General features: G+C 43.0%; 1 protein-coding gene across 26 annotated transcripts in view; it reads right to left on the bottom strand.

The window, feature by feature from the left end:
* The window catches only part of LOC123503954 (voltage-dependent calcium channel subunit alpha-2/delta-3-like), a 190,529-nt gene that overhangs the window by 46,152 nt on the left and 119,377 nt on the right, over positions 1-25,000 (bottom strand). For all 26 annotated transcript variants that reach the window (XM_045254080.1, XM_045254082.1, XM_045254090.1 and 23 more), the window contains exons 5-8: positions 8,415-8,546; positions 5,491-5,607; positions 4,282-4,430; positions 3,853-3,963 (exon numbers count right to left, since the gene is read on the bottom strand). In XM_045254080.1, coding sequence (XP_045110015.1) covers positions 3,853-3,963; positions 4,282-4,430; positions 5,491-5,607; positions 8,415-8,546 — 509 coding nt within the window. The remainder of the gene's footprint in view (positions 1-3,852; positions 3,964-4,281; positions 4,431-5,490; positions 5,608-8,414; positions 8,547-25,000) is intronic.

Genomic DNA, 25,000 nt, shown 5'->3' with positions numbered 1-25,000 from the left:
ATATGATTGCCCTAACATACAATTTTTTTGATATAAAATGAAGTCTTATATAATTTACGCCTTAAAATACGACGACATTTTTAAGACACGATTAGCCATCGGTAGGTGGCATAGCGATCACTTGGCTACCCGCGTCCACCTGAACATTTAACCCCCGTTGTGTATCGTTGTTCATCCTTTGTGCATGTATGTGTCTGTGCTCCTCGGCAGTGTGTATTTTTCATTAAGTTTTGTGAACTCAAGACCCATGATCATGGGTCCCAAAAGTATAAGTTTGGCAAGAAACACACAAAATAGCCTGAATAACATACTGATTACACTTAGAAATTAAATAAATGAGTGAGTACAAATGGTTTTCTGCCCACAAGCAACTCTTCCTCTTTGCAATGCAAGAAATCAGAAGTCTTTAGATGACATGGTTACCAAAATATCACAGTTGAATGAGGCAGTATCATCGGTTTACGTGGCCTTGCGTCCGATCGGGTTCAGTGGCCTTGGCTAGAGCCAGAGAAAACAGGCCCCTTGTATCCTCTCTCTCTCTCTCTCTCTCTCTCTCTCTGCTGTCGCCTGTTGTGATACCACTCTCATTCAAAAGTTTCTCTTCGTAACATGGTGAAAGACCTGAGGTATAGAAGGCTCGCGGGAGAGGTGGCGGAATCAGACACAGTGAAATCACTCACTACCACCCTCCATCGTTGGTGACACAGTGACGTAGAGCATATGTTTACTCCTGCCCACAAGCAACTCTTCCTCTTTGCAATGCAAAAAACCAGAAGTCTCTAGATGTCATGGTTACCAAAATATCACAGGTTGAATGAGGTAGTATCATCAGTTTACGTGGCCATGCGTCCGATCGGGTTCAGCAGCTTTGGGTAGAGCGAGAGAAAACGGGCCCCTTGTATCCTCTTCCTCCCCCCCCTCTCTCTCCAGTTCTGATACCACTCTAATTCAAAAGTTGTCTCCCCATAACATGACGAGAGACCCAAGGTATAGAAGTAAGGCGTGCGGGAGAGGTGCCGGAATCAGACAGAGTGAAATCACTGTCGATCGCTCCTACCATTTATCATTGGTGACACGGTGACGTAGAGCATGTGTTTACTCTTGATGAGTGTTGCCAGCACACAAGCAAAGAAAATGGGAAAAAAATAACCAAAATATAGCCGTAAAAAGCCTAAACGTCTATCGATGTGCCCCGTGCCTTGCGTGATGAACTATCGATGTGTCAAAAGTTTTGCGGGTAAGTTGTTATTTTGGGCAATATAGTTAATTTATATCATACACACAATAAACATTGTATTTATCTTATATTAAATCTATATTTGGTTGGTATTTAAAGCATGTTATTTTTTTTTTTGGCATGGGGGTAAATTCATACCACAAGAACGAATTAATTGTATTTCCATTGATTTCTTTGGGAAAAATTTATTTGATATACAATTTTTTTGTTATACAATGATCGTCACGGAACGAATTAAAATCGTATGTCAAAGTACCACTGTGTATATATATATATATATATATATATATATATATATATATATATATATATATATATATATATATATATATGCATGTATGTATCTGTGCATGCATATATATACTGTAGTGAATGTGTTTGTGTGTGTGTGTGTGTGTGTGTGTGTGTGTGTGTGTGTGTGTGTGTGTGTGTGTGTGTGTGTGTGTGTGTGTGTGTGTGTGTGTGTGTGTAATTCACCTCCTCGGTCGCCTGCTGGTCACCCAGCCAGTCTTCCCCATTACGGAGCGAGCTCGGAGCTCATAGACCGATCGTTGGGTAGGACTGAGACCACAACACACATTCCACACACCGGGAAAGCGAGGCCACAACCCCTCGAGTTACATCCCGTACCTATTTACTGCTAGGTGAACAGGGGCCACACATTAAGAGGCTTGCCCATTTGCCTCGCCGCTTCCCGGGACTCAAACCCGGCCCTCTCGATTGTGAGTCGAGCGTGCTAACCACTACACTACACGGTGTGTGTGTGTGTGTGTGTGTGTGTGTGTGTGTGTGTGTGTGTGTGTGTGTGTGTGTGTGTAAGATTAACTACAAAATGTTACAAAATATTAAGAATGGATCTGATAATCCACACAGCCAGGCAACCAAAGCCCACACAGCCCCGCTAAGGTGACGGGGATAAAAAGAAAAAGAAAAAAAAACATTGTAGAATTAATAAGGCTCTCCACAAGATAAAAAAAAAAAAAAAAAAAAAAAAAAAAAAAAAATTGTTCATTCCAGTTGTTAACCAGTCACAAAACTAACATCACTACTTGAAATCTGAAGCATGATGGGGGAGGGGTGGGGTTGTCGACAGAGGGACCCGTGCGCTGGGGAGGAGAAGGGCAGGGGAGAGGGAGAGCACTTGAATCTTTCTGCAAACTGGTTGTCATATTTGTGAAGGTATGGAGATGTTAGATTCTGGTAAAGAAAATGTCCCTGGATGAAAAAAATAGTGTTAGCAATAAGACTATCATCAAATGATCTTTTTAGGCAGCGATTCTCTTTAAGTTAAATAAAGAGGACATACAGTATAATAATATCGAGATAAGTGAAACCTGTCGACATATTACCAATGGGGAAAAGGTTTACTACAATACATACACACATACAATAATATATCTATATCTATATATATAAATACAATATATATATATATATATATATATATATATATATATATATATATATATATATATATATATATATATATATATATACTAGCTTGAGAATGGGATCAATATCACTGAACAATTTGTTGAGGTATTTAACGGTGTATGTCCAGTGCAATGTCGGGAAATCAAAGAAAGACTCATGTGTTTCATTATTACTTGCATCACGGCTCATATTTTGCATAGAATGTATCCTGAAAACATTTCTACTTTAATCAGTAAAAAAAAGCAACTGTATACAGTATGAAGAGCTGATTATGGTAGCAGCAGTTGGTAGTTCTAGGGATGATTGCCATAAACATATTATGATCCTGCAAATTTGATATCATATTACTGTATGTAATACTGTATTACTATTGGTCACATGTGATCAGGCAGCATGTTCCATAGTGTTCAATATGCCACCCTTCGCACCACGCTGTAAAGATAGTTGAGGGAGCTACATCAGCAAATTATGATCAAGCATTTTTCTTTGCCTGTGTACTGGCTCTGCGAGGAGGCCTTTGGAAGCCAATGTCATCATAACACAAACTATTCATTAACATGCAATGTATATTTTTTTCTTGCAACTATCGGCTCATGCTGTCCTTTGCAGCATGGCGAGAGGTGTGGGAGGCTAAAGTACCCTTGACACATACCTCTGATACATACATAAGGTAGGCTTCAGCATGCAAATGAAGGTAATGGTCAAGAGGGAGAGAATGACATGATCTTGGTGTGAGGTTGATGTGGCACTGATGACTGAACTGGCAGCTGTTGTGTTGTGGTATGTGTGATGTGAAGCATTAGTTTGACAAGGTGTGGTGAGGTGATGTATGCTGTAGTATGTGCTATACCATTCCATACCTCCTCCCTGCTTTATTCTCCTGCCTCTCCTTTCCATTAGTAACTACAAAATGATTAGTTTTCAAAGTAGACTAGAAGATGGAATGCTCTGAGTAAGAACACACACACACACACACACACACACACACACACACACACACACACACACACACACACACACACACACACACACACCAAGAACTATAAAACAATAACCTGAATGAAGTGGAATCTATGAAAGGCTTAAGGTTCTCTTCTATGCCAGTGAGAGTGTGCCTGATCATGAGCCAAGGGAGGATGAATGAGAGGGTTAGAGAAGAGGAAAAAGACTGCATCGCCTACCCGTTGGAGAAGTTCGAAGGCCTTGATGAGAGCCTTCGAGAAGTTTGCTATTTCTTTGGTCTCGATGGTCTTGAGTGCTTTCTTGAACTCTCCGATGTTTTCCATGTTGGCCTAAAGAAAACAAGGGGAGGTCAGACAGGTTACTTGCAAAGGAAATGAGAAAGGAACCACGCTTTCTCTCAGTAACTCATAGGTAGCAGTACTATGGAGACACACGACCATCACACACACACACGAGGAAGTGATGTGTGACAGCAATTTACAAACATCCACAGAAAATAAATATGTACTGTAATAAAATCTGAAAGAATGACACAAAATATTAAGAACCTTATTCAGACTTAAAAAATACAAACAGTAAACATACACACACACTACAGTCTCTACCATAAGTAAAGATGGAAGTATCAGTTCCCTGAGAGCACACACCTGCACCAGTGAGTCATTGAAGCAGGACACCAGCTCAGTCGTCTCTGTGCTGAAGTTGAAGATGTTGACAAAATCGTTTTCATTCAATGTCTCCAAGATGTTCAGGACGACATGTATAGCAATCTCCTTACGCAGCCCAGTCATGGAGCCTTGAGGAAAACAACTTTCATTAACCCCCTCAGTATCAGGACATGTTTTCATATTCATTCTACTTACTATTTGGTGATTTTATACAGCTTCAGAAACTTATGTGGGAATCAAAATAGTGAATACTCTGGCCATTAATTTTCTAGTCTCCATAGACCCTTCCTAATGTCAATAAGATTGTTTAATCATTCCCAAACTCAAAATAAAAATGTGTCCCGGTATGGAAGGCATTAACCACACATGAAACACTTGCTTGAGGAAAGAAATTATGCTATATTTATTGAGCTGATGAAATACAAGTTGCTGAATAAAAACTGAGGACAAAAAAAGACAATTAATGACAAAGAGACTGACTGATAGATCTTTTAAAAGCAAACTGAAAGGAACTGGTTCTAATATTCAATGGTAGATGAACGGTAGAGACTCAATAATAAAGATTAGACACAACCATAAATAGGGATGAAAGGTGGCAATAGGTAGACATGTTTTGTAAAAGGACTGATGAATTCATGCATTTTTTCCTTGTGCAGTGTTCTAAGCAGAGACATTCCCTCCCTCACAACACCTGGCAGGGTGGACGACCCTCGAGGACTCTCAGTGTCTAAGATTTGGTTGTTTTCATCTCGCCATTGTCTAAGAGCCTAGGGAAGAGATGAGAGGTGAGGAGAACTTAGGCCCCGGGGAGGAGGAGCCAGTGCGGGGGAGGGAAGAGGGAAAGAAGAATGTGAAAAGAATAAAAAGGTAAACAATGCAATGAGAAATGGGACAAAGTATGAGAGAGAGAGAGAGAGAGAGAGAGAGAGAGAGAGAGAGAGAGAGAGAGAGAGAGAGAGAGAGAGCGAGTTATATTACAAAGAAGCTACAAAAAGGCAAAAAATAAAGGCTGGCTAAGACAATGGAGTTACAGCACTGAATCCTTCGGGAGGGGAGGGGAGCGGGAAGTAAGGAGGGCGGCAGGAAACAAGGGTAGATATTCCCCAGAGAGAGAGAGAGAGAGAGAGAGAGAATGGGGGGGGAGGAGGTTGTCGGTGGAGCTGGAAGAAGATATGACAGACAGCTTACCGGACACGTCGAGGAGGATCACCATGTCTTTAGGGCTACTGGCTGCCTGGATGTACCAAGAGCGGAGGCGAGCATCGTAGAGGTCTGGGTCCTTCTCATCCATCACCCACTCGGAGGCTGAGAGGGAAGAGGGACAGTGATAGAGGAGTAATAGAGAGGTAGACGGCGCGCTGCTTCATCTACTCTTGTCACAGTTGTTTTATCGCTTGAGAGCGTATTGAGAAACCCTCATCCCAACAATATCCCAAGGCTACAGAGATGATTAGCTGGATTTTCAAGAGTATTTTTCATGTAAATAATGTAAAAGTCTTGTTAATCTGTCACTGGATTACCAAAAAACACGTTAAAAACATACGCCACTTCAACTAAAGCCTTTTGAATGCAGTGGAGTTGTGGGGCAGAAGTCTGTCTAAGACGGAGATATTTCTACTGAACGGCGGTCTTTCTCGTGTTTCCTGACTTATTTTCAAATGCGTGACGAGATTTACTTTACGAAGACTGCTATTTATTTGTAAGATACCAATTATTTTATCTCATTATGTTAACCCATAAAGTTTGGGATTGAGTGTGAATGCTGTGTGCAGGAGTGTGTGGTGCTTTGTCATGGGCTAGCCTGGTATATAAATAGATATTACGTTATGTCTTTGTGGAAATACAACGCTAATTATCCGTATAAATCCAAGGCAGACAGAAATAGATAGACCAGTTAGCAGGAGGGATCAGTCCGTGGCGAGGATGCTTTCGTATCCCAGTAAAAGCAAAAACTGACGCAGAATAAAATGACAGTTGACATACCACACACATCGTCACTCTCCTACCACTATGCTATACCAGTTGCCCTTAAACACTACTATACTTGTCTGGGAAAAGGTCAGTAAACACGTCAGAGTTAGGGGTAAGTGGTAAAAGTTTCATTGATGGTGCGGTGTTGGCTGGAGGTGGAAGGGAGATGCGTGCGTGGCTGTGGAAGGATCGGCGCTCGCTGGCTGGGGTGTGCTGCGTGCAACTTTCTTTCCTCTCTCACAAAAGAAAGAAGAAATGTAAAAGGAAAGAGGTACAGAGGAAGAAAAAGAAGAAAAGGAAAAGAAAAGAAAGGAAAGGAAAGGAAAGGAAAATAAATTGTGTTGAGCTTATTACAAGATTGATATATTTTTTCCCCTTTTCGCGTGGGGTGACTAACATCTGAACTTCCTTACTTGAAAAATTTTGCCATTTAATTTGATTGTGTGTGTGTGTGTGTGTGTGTGTGTGTGTGTGTGTGTGTGTGTGTGTGTGTGTGTGTGTGTAAAACCGCAACAAACAACAACCACGACAAGAGAAATGAAAATAAATAGTGTCTGACGTCGATGAAGTAGAAACTGTCACCACCACCATTACCACTACCACCCTTAGCAGTAAACATCCTCTCCACACATCCCCTCCACACAATAAAACTAAAATAACACAATAAAATAAACAGAGAAAATATGAAGAAAGAAAACATCCATACTTTACACTCACGACCTTTCACTCCGCCGCTTCCATTATTAAACAGCTTCCAGGGAGGGAGTACAAACGCTAAAGATGGATTCGGTAAAGTCTGCAGAAACCATTGTGTTAATAATACTCAAGCGGTATCACTGCTACGCGTGGACAAACTCTTTCTCTGTAAAAAGGAATAGCGAAAGAACGGAGAACAAGAACATGTACAAGAACAAGGAGGAGACAGAGAAGGAGACAGGTTGAGTGTGGCTGATCCTTCATTAACAGCCTCGGGTGACGGTGGTGCCTGTGTCATCTGAGGCAGAGAAAGACGAGACCGTGTAGTAGCTTTGATGACAACCATTTGGGTGTGTTATCAAAGCAGCCTGCAGCTCATCATCAAGTAAACCAGCACACTAACCTTTCCCCGCCTTCGGAACTCATTATCTCCTTCCCAGCGAGGAGGTTGAGTGCCTGATCTCAGACGAAGCGAGGGCGATGTTAGGGGAAAGATAAGAAACAAGGAGAGAGAGAGAGAGAGAGAGAGAGAGAGAGAGAGAGAGAGAGAGAGAGAGAGAGAGAGAGAGACCCAGCCAGCCAGCCAGCCAGCCAGCCTGCCTGCCCGCCCGCCCCTCTTATTAATTAGTGAATAAAGTTGGGTGGGTTGCCGCTAAGTAAGGCGGGGTGGGGAGGAGGGCGGGCGGCAGGAGCACTTCCCACAGCCAGCGGCCGCCTCGGGATGCTGCGGGCTTCATCTGGCGCTCTTTGATCCTGGCCGCGATAAGATTCCCTCCGTCTGCTGTGTCTTGCATATGCATGAACCTATTATAGCGACGCTCAAGACGATGACGGTATGATGCACTGATATTTCTCTCTCTCTCTCTCTCTCTCTCTCTCTCTGCATACCTAACGAAACCTAACCTCTCTTTCCGTCCATGAGAACAAAAAACATACATGGATCTAGCACAAACGGAGAACATAAAGCATTGACAGTAATCGGAAGCACACATTCAATGCTGATATCCTTGTGCATTCATTCCCCCCTGATATTCACAATCCCTGAAGCATTGGATTGACCCGATTCCTGTCACCTACAATACTTTTCTACTCACTGAACAACTTTCATGATATATATGTACAATGTGTGTGTGTGTGTGTGTGTGTGTGTGTGTGTGTGTGTGTGTGTGTGTGTGTGTGTGTGTGTGTGTGTGTGTGTGTGTGTGTGTGTGTGTGTGGTATGAAAAAAACACAATAAAACAACACGAGTTACAGCAATAAACAAATAGAATAAAGGTTTCATATCAAACGCAGAAAAAAAAGGCATTTATCTTTTCGAGTAAATATTTTGCTGTTTCAATTTGACGCATGCAGAATACATATACCAGTAACACCTGTATTGCTTAACCTGCATAATTTGTCACGCTGGTCACAGGGAAGCAGGGACAGACACAACAGCAGCTCACCTGGGTACTGTCTGAGGAAGCCTGTGGAGGAGCCGAAGTACTGCCATGAGAGCGTTGGGTCCAGTTCATAGTTAGATTTGAAGGTTCGGTCAAGGCGGCCAGACCACCTGATAGCGTTGATCACATCGGGTGCTGCGGAAGAATAAAGGGTATTGTAAATATAGAACATTGCTTTAATGATCAGAAATATAAACACGGACAACAGCAGGGCTATTAAACATTAAGCAACAAATTCTTTATGCAGGCACGAGCCGATGAAAATATCGAAGTTCCCAATCTAACTAAAACTTAAACTTCTGATATGATCTTCAATGGACAAAGTTAAACGAAATAATATATTCTATCATTTTAAAGGCAGAGGCAATAATGACAAAACATTCTAAACACACACACACACACACACACACACACACACACACACACACACACACACACACACACTCTCTCTCTCTCTCTCAATGAAAGTCTTCTACAGTAAAGGATCACTTTCCAGACTGACTCGTTCACGAAAACTATTAACTTCATAACTAATAAACTACTATAACCAGTTCACATGGCGCGTTTTGGAGAGAAGACTGTAGCTATCGGTAAGTGGTGGTGCTCGGTTACTTCCCTTCTAGACCAGTGTAATCACGGAACACAGGCAGGCCGGGATGAGTCAGGCAGTGAAGAGCAATCCTCGTGGACACTTTTAAGACATCAACGGTCATTTGCAGCAGCTATCGCAATTATGCAAATCCTTTCTTTGGTAGTTGCCATGATAGCGCCTGGCCCAGTTCATATGCAACGCAGCATCCTCATAACACACGAGAGGCTCTGAGGAACGACGGTAGTGATGCTCGTGTCTGTATCGTCATTAGAGCAGGTGTGGTCTGGTCAGGTGTTACGGGTATTCCTGAAATGGCAGAGTTGCAAGAGGAGGAGGAGGAGGAGGAGGAGGAGGAGGAGGAGGAGGAGGAGGAGGAGGAGGAGGACTTTCAAACGATTTTAAACAGCGAGAAATCTTGCGGTACTAGTGGTTGGTTTAGCTAAGAACTTTATTCTTAAACACTTCTTCCAACCCCCTGTCATTTAGCACCATGTAGCTGGCAGTGCTTTTAAGGATGTATATTTTACGATTTTAATATCTCAACAAATATTCTGCATCATCAACACGAAAACACATATGAAAACACGACTAATCTCTGTGGCCCTTGAAAAATAATTGTACTGAGAGGACAAAGCGTTTTAGAATACTGCCCCAACTCCTGACAATTGGAGAAGGACAAAGGAGAAGAAAAGAAGAATTTACGACACTCCAGGATGAAACAATATAGGAAAACCTGCAGCTTTCTTTGGTAATTTTGTTTTTGCTTGCCAGTCGCCACGCCACGCCACACCCCTACCGTCCCGTGCTTCTCCACAACAGGTCGATCTCCTGCCCACCGGACGGGAAAATGAATCTTACAACCTCTCTCCTCCGATCCCAGCAAGACACTCCAACCCACCTAAACCCCGCCTCACCAGCCCCGTCCTTGCCTCTCCTCCACCTACTTGTACCATTCCCTCGTCGTGTCCCTCTGACCAAATCTTTATCATCTGTTTTTCTCCTCATTCTTACATGCATTTTCTATTTTCTTTCTTCTCTGCCGCTCTCCTTCCCACACCTTCACGTTGTCTGCTTCGCTCTCTCGGCTCCCACGGATTTCAACACCTACGCTATGCCCGCCACAATCTCATGTAAGCATGTAAGTAGTAAGTATAGTGCAATGAGCTTTATAATGACTGAAAAGGAATAACAGTGAATAAACATGAGTTTGCTTGGGTATGAATGTAAAACGTCTCTCTCTCTCTCTCTCTCTCTTGAAAAACTGATTATGAAACGCAAAACAACGAGTTTAAAAAGCCCACAAAGGCCTCAAAGATTTGGGTGTTACCATTCCCAGAAAGGCAGAATTTCCCCTCCAATGTAATGAGGGAGGAAGTCTTTTGTCAACGGAATAACAAAAATACCTTTCTGTGAGGATGAGTGTAAGCATTATTTCGCCTCTTTGTAGGATCTTGTTGCAATCAGAGATGGAACATTAGGACAGGTTTGGTTTAGCGTCAAGCAACCACAGGAACCACGATACTATATGTTCATTCAGCGCACAGTGACAAGGCTAATAGTGTTGCTTGCGCTGAAGTACTCACTGAGAGAAGGGACTTCTGTAAGTGCTATTGTGTACTACTGGTATACAGTAAAATCGCTGCCTCCATTGATGACGAAAGTCAAGGCAGTACACACACACACACACACACACACACACACACACACACACACACACACACACACACACACACACACACACACACACACACACACAATCTGTACCATGAAAAGACAAGGCCCCCCCCCCCCACACACACACTCGGGCCGGGAGTGAAGAGTCGGTCTGGGTCTAGCCGGGGGCTTGATAAAGAAAGACAAGGCAATGCGCACACACACACACACACACACACACACACACACACACACACACACACACACACACACACACACACACACACAAAAAGAAAGAAAAAAAAAAATCATTCCTACTGATGGTGCAGATAAACTGTCACTAGGATCATAAAAAAGTCCTTGAAAACTCTAACAACTTCCACAAGAGCGTGTTGGTAGTAGTCTGCTCTGAAATGGATGCGAAAACGAACTAGAGAATGACTGTTTATCGGAGCACAACGTCCCTCCTTCGGTCTTTACAAGCATAGTGTACAAAATAGTTACGCTAAATGTCGTTCACTTTTTTTCCTTTTTTTTACGTCACCGCGGGTCAATTATTTTTTCCGGGAAGGTGATTACAGTTCTCGATTAAAACTTTCCTCCTCGCCAATCTCAGGACGCGCATAGAAGTCCCACATCTCTCCGCTGCCTCCAGGACAGACACATTGCCTTCTTATTCCCCATTACATCTAAAGTTAGGGATTTTTTCCAAACCTACTTTCAGAATTCAGCACTCAGAGCGTCATGAATCCTCAGCAAACTTTACACATATCTGTCACAAAAAACAATCTTGCATTACCGTGGCAATCATCTCTTTTTATATCTTGGGCTCTCCTTACGTCTCCTTTCACACTCAAATCTCGCAGTGGCTGGAGAGGACAAATGTTTCTCTCTGCTATAATAACACCTTCGATCAAGTCATTGAAGGAGTGACGCTCTGGGCACCACACCAGACAAAGCAACTCCTGCACCAACCTCTCACTAGTGCCATTTTTACAGGGCTCTTTCCTTTACAAGTCTTGATTCAGCATATCGTAAGCTTCCTCTAGGCAACAAGAGGATGTGAGAGGACTCGCCTCAGATAAAAAAAAAAAAAGGCAGTCAACAGATGCGTCCCAGAGTAACAGACTCCTAAGTACAATGCTACAAATGGGGCAATATATTTCCTTAATTACCCCTCTGCACGTATGGATCAGGCAAGACTTCCCAATGGTGCACTCTCGCAAGAATAAGAAGACTCCTCAGCGCCACTCTCCAGAATGGGTCTCGGTGCCCTTCAGGTGAGGCATACATTCCCAAGCACAGGTACAATTCTCTGTGATGAAGGGCGCAGGTAGACACTGGAGAGGAAGATGGCGCCCTCTGGAAGAGTTATGCTTGTTCGGGAAGAGGTGAGCACTCTCAGGATGCGATGAACGACGCCACGAGGAGAAAAGTTTGTGAGAAAAGGAAGGTGCTCTCGACTCGCACAAGAGGAAACCGCTCTAAGCAATTAGAACTCAAAATACAATATACGGTGCCCTCAGAGTAAGGCGAGATGTGGCAGGAGAGGTGTGGTAGAGGGATGTGAACAGCGGTGTGATGCACTTACTAAAACTGTAGCTCAATCACATCTTATCAAGTGTGTGTGTTTCGCTGTTTCACTGTTTGATCTGCTGCAGTCTCTGACGAGACAGCCAGACGTTATCCTACGGAACGAGCACAGAGATCATTATTTCCGATCTTCGGATAGGCCTGAGACCAGGCACACACCACACACCGGGACAACAAGGTCACAACTCCTCGATTTACATCCCGTACCTACTCACTGCTAGGTGAACAGGGGCTACACGTGAAAGGAGACACACCCAAATATCTCCACCCGGCCGGGGAATCGAACCCCGGTTCTCTGGCTTGTGAAGCCAGCGCTCTAACCACTGAGCTACCGGGCGTGTGTGTGTGTGTGTGTGTGTGAACTCATTAAATATTCATCTCACTGGGGACAATATACCCAAAACCTCCTTCATCGTCACACATCCTGCAAAAATCTCCCTCGCTACCTCCATTTCCCTCCCATCCCCTTATTTCCTCCTCATCCCTTCCTCTTTTCTCTTCCTGCAGTTGCCGGCTCAGCGTCGCGTAATTTTTCTCGCTATACTTTGCGCTGGTCGTTAAGTCTCAGCTAAGAACGGTTATTACGGCATAATTCAATCCGAGGCCAACCTTCTGCTTCTCCCCTTGCCTCCTCCGCTGCTGCTCCTGTTGCTACTGCGGAGTGTGAACCGTTCGCTGTCTCTGCTGTGTCTCTTCTCTGGCGTCCTCTCTTCATTTCGAACTCTACCTCTTCATGTTTTCCTTCTCTTCTTATAGACATTAAATTTCCCTTACTGTTTTCAGTCAAAATCAGATTTAAATTAACTACTTTAATTCTCATTCCATTATTCATTTTCTTCCTCCAGCCGCCGCTCTGATCTTAGAGGACATTCAAGGCGAAAACTAATTTTAATATCTCTCCAAGTTTGTTTCTATACGCAAAATTCTGCAGGTCTTTTATTCAGTGTGTGAGTACGAAGCGCAGTTCTTCATTTTTAAGAGTGCGTCGCGGGGCTGGTGTCGAGGCGACAAGATGCATAGTGTTAATGCAACACAACACCTACTGCTTACTGTACTTTTCTTAACACAAAGCTGCAATGAATTCTGAGTAAATTTACACAACTACACTTGTCTCACTCCGGCGGCCAAAACTGTTTTCCAGATAAGTTGTATACGCGCCATTAATATTCAAAATGATCTTTTTGTCTAACCAAGCTTGCACGTAAAATTTCATGACTCATTATGAAAAATATATACAGAGATATAAATAAATACAAACAGAGACAAAAAAAAAAAAAAAAATAGATGAAACAGAACATAAATGACTGCATTGAACAGGTCAAGAATAGGTCACGAACAAATATCAAACATTACTCTTCTTTACATACGAAATCTACACTCATCGATGTACTTAACTAAATATTACACTACTACAAAGAATAACGAAACGATACGAATTACACTTAATTGAATGAACATATATTTATTAGATTTTTACTTAACTATTAGTCTGTATGTAATTCACAGGTAAAACAGCTTGTGAACGTGATGTAATATAATGAAGATAAGACCCTTTGAAGATGATAAAGTGCTCGGATCAAACAGTGCAGGCCATTATGGAATTAAGGACGCCAGGCACGTGGGGCGAAAGTAGGGAAGGAAAAGCTTATCAAAGGCAGCCAATCACCAGAGAGTATTTCTGGGAAAGTTGCAACACTAAGGCTTTTTACGTGTCTAGTAGTAGTAGTAGTAGTAGTAGTAGTAGTAGTAGTAGTAGTAGTAGTAGTAGTAGTAGTAGTAGTAGTAGTAGTAGTAGTAGACAAACACACTGTCAAGCCAACTTAAAAGCAACACCTTGACGGAAAGAAGTAAACAAAGATCCAACAGCAGAGGGAGAGAAAAAAAAAAAAAAAAAAAAAAAAGCAAACCTTGTCCTCTTACATCTCTCCCTCCTTCCAGCAGCGTAGAGCGAAAGGAATGCATCGACACGCGTGCAGGAATCCTCTTAGAGCACACCTAACCACACCTTGCCTTCCGCTACGCCCATACACTGCAGCTAGTCAGGGGAGCATGCAGGCCTGTTGGGAGGATCTGAACGCAAGCTTCCTAGAGGTGGGATATTGATTCAGCCTCACTTTTACGGGGTTACTGGGTGAGGAGGGAGCTGAGAAAGAGGAGGATTGAAACAAAGAATCTGGAAAGCAGTGATGAGAAGGTTTTACAGGAAGACAAGGTAGGAAAAATAAAGAAAGTCTACCGAGTTCTTAGAAGAAAACGGAGATGGTTAGAGACGAGGATGGAGAGAAGAAAATGCCTGGGAGTATGTGGAAGGAAGAGAAGGAAGGGGAGGGAAGGAGGGAAGGACTACAAGCAGTATACATATACAGTGAAGTCACGTAGGTTGTTTTGTCGCGCCTGCCGTTCGCATAAAGGACCCACCGACCCCTTGTAAGTCACCGCCACTTTTACGTTGTCTGATACTACACACTACTGAACTCGCTGGGGAACGAGAAAACTCAACTCCTAAAATCTAGAATAGTTACCATCATTTTTGCAATTATCAAGGCAGGTAATGTGATTTGACAACATATTTCTCTAGTATAAAAGGTGTGTGTGTGTGTGTGTGTGTGTGTGTGTGTGTGTGTGTGTGTGTGTGTGTGTGTGTGTGTGTGTGTGTGTGTGTGTGTGCAAGTACGTCAGCCCAGTTGTTTGTAGGAGTCTAGTGCCCACGTTGATTTCCAGCTCAATAAAGTGAGCAAACAGATGGCATGGCGGCACATAAACAGGGCCGTCCCTCAACCCATAACGGAGGAGGAGGAGGAGGAGGAGGAGGAGGAGGAGGAGGAGGAGGAGGAGGAGAAGGAGGAGAAGCCAAAGTCAACTCATGAATCTCGCCTCGCTTTCGCAGGACTGATGCCTGGAGGGTAAGTCGGTGTCTGGAAGTGTGGAGTGGTTCGCGCCGTGGCTCCACCGATGACCAAGGTGCTAAGCTGCCAGTGTCCGGGAGGAGCCAACACGCGCCGCCCGGGATGGTGATGAGAGACAACACCCTATGTATGTAAAGCTTATACACCACTTTGAAAGACTGTCTCCTCACTCACCGCTACAAATGGGGTCGATAACAGACAACACTGGCATTTCATGAAGCTCTCAATTTAAGTTAAGGTAAAAAAGCATGTAAAAGAATAAAAAAAAAAAAGTTTGGCAGGTCCTCTCCCCGACATGGTGCGGCATTATGAGAGCCGGACACAAAGGACCACTACTGGCGCCATGGTGCGGCCAGAGTAGGCAGCTTTAAGTCTGATACACTTGGCCACGGAGTAAAGCAGCGGATACACCTTATTACATAACTGGTGTCCACGCCTGTCCCGGGGCCCTGCTTTACTCCCAAGGCAAAACATTAACTGCACCTCCGGGTAGGAAAACTAACGTCTCTTTCCTGCCTTCAAAGGGAAATGCATGTGACCTGATAAGGGAAATAACGTTTCTTTTCCAACTCCGGGAAGAAATAAATGTGAGGTGATATGAAAACTAATCTCTTGCTAGCCTAAAGCAGAAATACGTGAGAACTACCACGAAACACACTATTTTTGTGGCCTAGAGCCGTGACGTGATTACTTGTATGGTGCAGGCAGGATACACGAACTGACCACCGCGGGCAATATCAGTGTGAGGCGTGTGTGGGAGGCGATGACAACCAATAACGCAGGAAGCACATATTTATAAAAAACTATCTTCATTTTTCACACATAACAAACGAGGATCTAGTTTGGGGGCTAAAAAAAAACAAAAAAAGAAAAGAAAAAAAAAGAAAAAGAGAAACGTAGACGGAAAAATCTACCAAGTGATAATGAGACACACTATATGTATCTGAATATCAAACGAGACGAGTTCGGGAAACAAAGCAGCGAATGGAATCAAAGAAAACAGGTCACTGCATCCACGCTTCTGTTCTCAGTCAGGCGGAGGAGATGGCGCGGACACTTTTAACGGGTTTCTCATGTCGCCGTGCATTACGTTAATTTATTCACTTCCCTGATGACAACGCTGAAAAATAAATACTGTGCAGGGATCCAGTGTCCATCAGTATACGAGTCTCTGGAATATATCTAGCGCATGTGGAAAGAAAACGGGTTATAGAAGAAATATATAAGGGAAGGATGAAATTATAACAGGAATGGTAGTTAATATAGAAGTTTTTCATGTTGGGGAAGATAAGATGACTATATAATGATAAATGTATGACTTCTAAAGCTCCTTACATTCTTACATTGTCACAACTCAAAAATCAGCTTGTAGTTTCTATGGTGTGTTGTATAACGAAGAGGCGCCATATGACCCTAGTTGTTGCGGCGTCCTTAATCCCTTTAGTACTAGAACGCAATTTTACCATAAGTTTTGTGTATCATTAGACGATTTTCTTTACAATAGGAAGGGTCTATGGAGGTCGGAAGATTAATATCCAGAGCCTTCATTATTGTAATCCTCATATAAGTTTCTGACGCTGCATAAAATCACTATATAGTAAGCAGAATAAATATGAAAAGGGGTCATGGCTACTGTACAATGAAGTGTAGAGTCGATGCTTTCACTTTTGTTTCCTAAGGTAGATTTGTATCGCATCTGAGAAGGCTTGGATGAAATAAGGTCGTTCTCACATTTCTTATCTCAACGCTGGGAGTCGGTAATGCATAACTCAGGTCAGGCAAGAACGAGTATGCACGGTGAAAAGTGCTGAGGTCATTTCACTCCACGGCTGCGATTCGAATCATTGGTAATTCTCTTTCCTGATTCACTCTTCTTTCTTTCTTTCTTTCCCGAGTCTTTTCTTTTCTCCCCAGCTTCCCAATCCTTTCCTCTTTCCTCCTCCCTTCAGGCCACATCACCACAGACGTCTTGCTATTTTCCGATCCAGTCGCCACAAGGACAAATCCCTCTTCCCATCTCAACACTTTTTCCGCTGTGTGAACACGTACGTACCCTCTCCCCTACCCACTACTCCTCGTTCCCACCCCCACACCCGTTCTTTTCTTCCCCCACAAGCAGAGGCCCATCTTCTCTCCCTCTCTCCTTCCTTTTATCGCTTTTCTCTCTGTTTATTCACCCCGTCTTTCCCTTCCCCTGATCCATGATAATTCAGTATTTTCCTCCTCTGATATACGTATATATTATTTTATTTTCTTTATTCCATTTTCTATTTAGTCCTTTGTTTCATCCACGAAATAGTTTTTGTAGTAGCGACTGTTAGTTTGCCTCGTTCGGTTCTCCTTAGATTTCCCTAACTCACAATCAGTTGGGTAAGTCCGTCCAAGCTGACAGCACACACACACACACACACACACACACACACACACACACACACACACACACCTACACAATTCATCTTCTGAGGCTTCACGACTCATCTCACTTTCAATGAACCTTCTCTTCCTCCTCCTCCTTCTACACGCGCGAACGCACACATACACATACACACACACACACACACACACACACACACACACACACACACACACGTAGTAGTAGTAGTAGTAGTAGTAGTAGTAGTAGTAGTAGTAATCTATTTCATCAAAAACCCATTGATTTTTCCATTTTTCTCCCTCTAATCCCTTACCACATCAGCATCAGCGGCATTAGGTGCTGGGAAACGTATCTACCAATGCCTACTAGTACTTGTGCCTTCCCTCTCCCTCTCTCCTACCTTCCTAGTCACTTGCTATGCCCGTTCTTCCCTAACACGCCAGACACTCGCAGCTAAACAAGGCAAGAGTCACTCCCTCTTTAAACCTTTTCCTGTCTATCGCATTCTGTTGCCCCCTTGCTTCCATCGTTATCTTCTCCCGATATTTTCAAGGTTATTGGTCTTCTGAACTTGCTACATGTATGCCTGCCTGCCTGCCTTTCTGCCGTACCTCGCCAGCAGCCAGGCTCCTCACAACACTGCTCCCTCTCTCGTGCGTTATTTTTTGGCCAAACACAAAGAATGGCTGATATTTTCACAACTTAACCCCACTTTGATGCAATTCAATATAACTTTTTTTTTATTTTCCTCCTCTTCCTTTATATTTTCTATGATGTAAATTCTTTAAAGTAATTGAGTATAATCTTCTTTGTGGTTTTCCTCTTTTTCTATTTTCTGTGCTGCAAAAGCCTTAAGGTTACTAAAAGGATAGATTACTTATGCATTTTTTTTGTCTCTAATCTTCGTCAGGTAAAGGTCAATATAAATTACTTTAATATACGTAACAAAAGTTTAATGCCCTAAATCATTTGTAACTCCTGCAGGCTGATGAGTACAAAAACAATACGATTTTGGATAATGGTTAGGACTTTACAGGTTGAGAAATGTTTAGTCCTTTCAGTACCATAACGCGTTCTCTTATTTATTTTGCTTACTATATGGCGATTTTATACAGCTTCAGAAACTTATGTGGGGATTAAAATAGTGAAGATTCTGGCCATTAATCTTCTAACCTCCATAGACCCTTCGTAATGTAAATAAAATCGTGTAATCATATCCAAAATTCATAGTAAAAAAGCGTCCCAGTACTGAAAGAGTTAAAGAAATAAAATTCAAGACAGCTAAAGACCCCCATATATCCTGAAGCAGTTTCACACTCATTTACTGAAGAAACTATTCCTCGCAGTTGTGCTCATTTACTCCTAAACTTTCAACATTGGAAATTAGGGAGAGTGTGGAGAGAAAACAAGCTCACTTAAATTCTGCGTCTTGATGTATGATGATGAAAAATGTACTAGTGAAATCAACCCACATTTGTAAAGAAGACATCCATATTTAGTACTCACATAGATCGCTTCCTTTAACACCTTCGATATTGAGACACATTTTTACCTTGATTTTTGGGCGTGATTAAACTATTCGATTTACATTAGCAAGAGTCTATGGAGGTGAAAAGGTTAATGGCCAAATTCTTTACTTTTCTAATCCCCACATATGTTTCTGAAGCCGTGTAAAATCGCTAAATAGTAACCAGAATGAATATGAAAACGCGACATGGTACTGAGGGGATTAATCACCCATCCCACCCACACACACCCACACACACACACACACACACATAGACACACAGTTTATTTTCACTTTAATAAACCAGCGCCAATATGCTTGTAATCCCTCCTGCGTCTTTCCTCCCAGACCATCTTACAAAGCCATACGTTCCACTCGGTAAGTCTAGAATCCCTTCCACTTTCTTCTCCTTTCCACACTCCAGCCCGTGCCTCGGTCCGCCGCACCTCACTGGCTAGCGGAACCAAGGGCAAAAGTTCATGGCGATCAAGTTGCAGTGCCATTTTAATTCCTGGTAAGATTTTTCTCCTTTCTTTTGTTCCATTTTTTAAAACTTCCTTGTCCTTTGCCGTCCGCTCACGTTATGTATAGTCGCAGTTAGGAGGTCAGGTAGTATTGAGATGTTAATATTTCTTTTTTTCGTTAATTTTTTTAGGTATTCCATGTCTTTAATAATGTACAGGTGCATTATACTTTTACATCCACCTGTCTGCTTCCTCCTACCTCGGTATTCACCTGTCGGTTTATTTACCTGCATTTTGTCGTGGCTTTCTATTTGCTTATGTGGCTTTGTGGTCTGAAAAATCTCTCTATATATAAAACTTCAACCACGAAAGCAAACATTTTTAAACTTCTGTTACGCACTGCTTTCCTCATCATTTTCTAGTTTCCTACCGTCCCTTCAGCGCCGCCACCACCACTAGCATCACCACCAGAACTGTCACCATTTTCCTCCTCCTCCTCCTCCTCCTCCACCTTTTCCTCATCTCATATCAACTGTGTACAAGAAACCCGCCATAAATATTGTAACACGAACACTTCCCTACCTGTGTTCACCTCCAGTCACCTTAATTGGCTTCACGTAAGTTTGGTTCACTCCCTAATCACTTTCTGGTGCATGATAGTAACGAATGGATGAACACGCGCGCGCGCGCGCACGTGTGTGTGTGTGTGTGTGTGTGTGTGTGTGTGTGTGTGTGTGTGTGTGTGTGTGTGTGTGTGTGTGTGTGTGTGTGTGTGTGTGTGTGTGTTTTGCAATACTGTGCAATATTGGGAAGGTTATAGGGCAGGCAGAGAGGTAGCCGAGGTTTATTAAATGGAATCCTTGGCTAATATTCCTCCATCTTTTCTGTGGAGGAACCAACCCCCCAAGAGGCACAGGCACGCTTTCTAGGGCCAGATGGAAGGTGTGTGTGTGTGTGTGTGTGTGTGTGTGTGTGTGTGTGTGTGTGTGTGTGTGTGTGTGTGTGTGTGTGTGTGTGTGTGTGTGTGTGTGTGTGTGTGTGTGTGAGGTGAGGAGGTGAGGTGAGGTGAGGAGAGAGAGAGAGAGAGAGAGAGAGAGAGAGAGAGAGAGAGAGAGAGAGAGAGAGAGAGAGAGAGAGAGAGAGAGAGAGAGAGAGAGAGAGAGAGAGAGAGAGAGAGAGAGAGAGAGAGAGAGAGAGGTCCCGAGTCCCTCACACACGCACTGATGAACAAGGAGAATGTCCACAATGCAACAATAATTCGAGCAAGCAAGAACAAACTAATTATCTAATGGCGATACGAATCACACACGTACACTTCCCGTCACTCTGAGAGACTGAGTGACGTTCAATATCGATGACGGGACGCGGAACGGAGAAAAAGGAGGCTGACGGTACGGTACATCTCTGGAGCACTGTAGAAGGAGGTAGGAAGAACAGGAAACATAGGAAGCAGTACAGTCCCCCTCCACGAATGCCGACAATCAAGCTAAGCGTACAGCATCCGGGTGTTCTCCCTAACGCTACATTAGAGTAAGGCAAGGCGGCTATCGGGGAAATACGCCAGGTGCCAGTGTGAACGAGGCATCTGTTCCTGCTTGTCATCAACCTCTCCGCATCTCACTCACAGCAACGCACGAATCGCAGTGCGCGCGCGTGTGTGTGTGTGTGTGTGTGTGTGTGTGTGTGTGTGTGTGTGTGTGTTTCATCTATGATTTGTGTACATTTATCATTTCGAGGGTAAACTGTCATTTATTCATTTAATTTGAGGAAAGACTGCACTCCTAAATAAAATGACGTGTTCTCTGCTGGGATAATTCTCATGTTCCTCTTTTTTGCATTTATTGTCCGCATTTTGAGCACCAGCTGCCTTGTAACAGCGTCACCACCTACTTCAGTGAAGGAAGACACATCTATTTGAGACGATATCAAATGTTTCATTCTCCTCAAACCTTCACGAGACTGGCGTTCCCTCTTTTACTGGTTTCCTGCTTCAATCAAAAAACTTTCCTAGTGAATATTTTCATCTAGATAGGAAGCGAAAGGCATGTATTTTTTGTTGTTGTTGCCGTGTCGGAACTGACAGACTGAAAACAAACTTCTCTAATTAAGTTGATCATTATAAAAATACAGACTTTCACAGCTTCAACACAGCGCTTCGCAATACACGGAGCTAGAGTGAAGAACGACCCTCTCCACTCTTCCTCTCCTTCCTTTATAATGTTCAGTAATCCCCCAATGCTTTGTTCCCTTGCCTTTCTTCTTCCCCTCTCACCATCAGCGTGTCGCCTCCAGCCAGATTCAGAAGGATTAAGACATCCGGGAAAGAATCACCTGCTGGGAAGGTCATTAATGTTTCACCTTAAAGGAAAGCACAGAAGCCAGCCTGTCATTCTGGATCTTCTCTTCACCTTCTGCCAGGACGAGGGAAGGAGCCACGGCAAGAGTGTAGACATTACAAGATTAATTTCAAAGCTTAGTCACGATCAAAGACGTGACATGGAATTGGTGTACTAATTAATTAATCATTGTCGGAAGCGAGAAATAGCAGTCAACGTCATTAATTGTGAAGGCTAGCATGGACTTGCGATATTAACATGCTATTGATATTCTTTACGGAAGCAGTAACGTTCGTGGCTGGCATTTGCTGCGTCACGAACTGTATGTCTGTCTCCCTGACTGAACATACTGTATCACGTCCGTCACGCGTAGACCTAATTAGTTTCTCAGAGTGTAAATCTAATAAGACAGTGTTTTTGTGTATCGACAGAAGGCTCACACACGGGCAGATATCTAAGGGACCCACGAAACTAGTAAAAAGCTACGACTGTGAGGAAAGAAAATTAGATATATATTACCACTCGACTTTATGTATGTGGGCTGGACGAAACACTAAAGACTATATACCAGGAAGTAAGAATAACAGAATGGGCTACCAGTGATCACTCTTTGGCTTCACCATTAGAGGGTATATCCTGTGTAAGTCGCAAATGAAAATGAATCTCCATCTTCCATAGTACATACACCATTAATCTCTCTGACTACACTTTAATTACTCCGCGCTTTTAACCCCTTCATATCATTCTGTTTACTATTTGGTGATCTTATACAGCTTCAGAAACTTATGTGGGGATTAAAATAGTGAAGACTGTGGTCATTAATCTTCTGACCTCCATAGACCCTTCCTAATGTAAACAAAATGGTCTAGTCGTATACAAATCTCAAGATAAAAATGTGTCTCAGTATTGAAGAGGTTACGATCTGTGGTAATGGAGATGGTGGTGGTGGTGGTGGTGCTGGAGACACACACGCACGCCGCAAGTCAGTAAGCAGTATTTAAGTATAGGTGCTAAATTTAGTAAGGTGATCCGTCACGCTACGCCTTCTGAATGTCAAGCGGGTGCCTCAAGTTTCCTGATAATTCTTTCAGCCTCCCATCACTCACCAAAGCCAGCAGTCGCCCTGGATACACTGTGGTGGAAGCTGGCGTCCCACTCACTCTATTGATGATAAACAAGATCCCTCAAAATAACTCTCCCATTAACTCCTTCAGTACAAGAACGCATTTGTCTCATGATTTTTTGGTGTTACTAGACGATTTTATTTACACCACGAAAGATCTATGAAGGTCAGAAGATTAATTGCCAGATTCCTCACTATTCTAATCTCCACATAAGTTTCTGAAGCTGTACAAAATCGCCAAATAGTAACCAGAATGAAGATGGAAACGCGTCATGGTACTGAAGGGGGTTCATAAAAATATAGACAATGATTACTACCACCGTTAATCAATTGTTTGCTTTTATCACGTAATGCCTGTGTCTGTTTATCAACCAGTCTGTCTCCTGTCTGTCTGCTCACAAAGTATTTTTTCTTCCGTTTATTTGCAATGTGTCTGTCTGTCTGTTGCAGGACTAGGTAGGAAATGAAAGAATGAATAAAAGTTTTCAATTCAACTTTACTCACCTATATTATCAACTTCCTGCTCTCTCTCTCTCTCTCTCTCTCTCTCTCTCTCTCTCTCTCTCTCTCTCTCTCTCTCTCTCTGCGTCAATCATTCCGCACAAGTTAATTAACCTAACGAACCCCCATTATAGTAAAAAGAAAAGGAAAAACGAGAAAATGAAAGGGAAAATTCAGTCGTTCTACATTTATTTTTACACACACACACACACACACACACACACACACACACACACACACTAATCAGGCGTATTCAATAGAAGAAAACCTGAGACAAGAGTTCGAAAGTTTAATTTATACAAGCTGTCATGTCTAATGGTTGTTATACCCTACAGAACATTAAGAGTCTGAGTGATGTCTCCAGGTTTTTGTCCCCCACAAACATGAAACACTCCGAAAAAAACTACACCCGAACCCTAAAGCTTTTCATTACGAGAAAATTAAATCTCAAAAGAAAAAAAAAGACCATTAATTCTCTGATAATGAGTGAGCTATTTTCAATGGAAACTAAATGTCCCCTATCATTATCTACGCCAACGACCCACATGGAGACCCACAGATGCTGGACTTTTCTTTTTTTCTATATGAGAATAATACATTTCTCTAATGGAAAAAAGTAAATACATATCCCACGCACAATCAATCAATCGGTCACTACACACAACACGTAAATGATGCCAATCCCGACGCTGTAGTTTGCGTGTGACCAAGTCCACATCCATGTTAGGTGGGCGACACTCCTATTGAAATTTTGAGCGAGTTGATGATGTTGCAAAGCACGACATGAGCTGCAAGCTTGTTCCACGCCCTAATGACTCATGTTGCAAACAAACCGTTGTTGGAATCAAACGGCAATGCCACATATTCTTGTCTGTTGTTTGGAACCGACGTAAATCTATTTACTGTTCTCAACATCCGTGCGTCTATTCGGAATTTCAAAACAATTGATTTGCTTCCAAATTCTACCATGCGTTGCTTTTTTTCTATGGAATGTTTCGTAAATTGGAAGCTCTGCGCATATCAGTGCTGCACGTACACACACACGGGGCGGCTAAAACTCGGGCTTGGTGAGTTGTACGGTGACGGTGGTGACTTCGTAGCCTTTCATGCTCCTCTGACCGTCTTCCGACCATGAATTTTTACCTGGCCTCAGCTTTGAAGGCAAGAAGGCAAGGAGCTTACTTCGGCCCCGTGGGTGTCACAAGGCGTCGCCAATCGCTGCACTGCTTTCCGCCTACGGAGGAGGTCCCAGCCAGGGCGGCGGGACGGCGGGACGGCGAGGCGGCGTGGGGAATGACTATTCGCAGTGAACATGAACGAACTACCATGAACGTACCAAATTGTAGTATTACAGATCATGACAGGCGAAAACACAGTGAACGACAAATAAAGATTATCCATGAAGCAATGTAAGAAAAAGAAAAGTAGTGAAGAGAAAAGATGCACAGGTTAGTTAAAGTTTGCTTAAAAGTCTGCCGATAGAATAGCATGGACTAGAAGATGGCGGTCCGATCCCATCCCGGCACCACCAACCAACCAA

This window comes from Portunus trituberculatus, chromosome 15 (assembly GCF_017591435.1).
Source record: "Portunus trituberculatus isolate SZX2019 chromosome 15, ASM1759143v1, whole genome shotgun sequence".
NCBI lineage: Eukaryota > Metazoa > Arthropoda > Malacostraca > Decapoda > Portunidae > Portunus > Portunus trituberculatus.
This window is presented reverse-complemented; position numbering and strand designations above follow the sequence as displayed.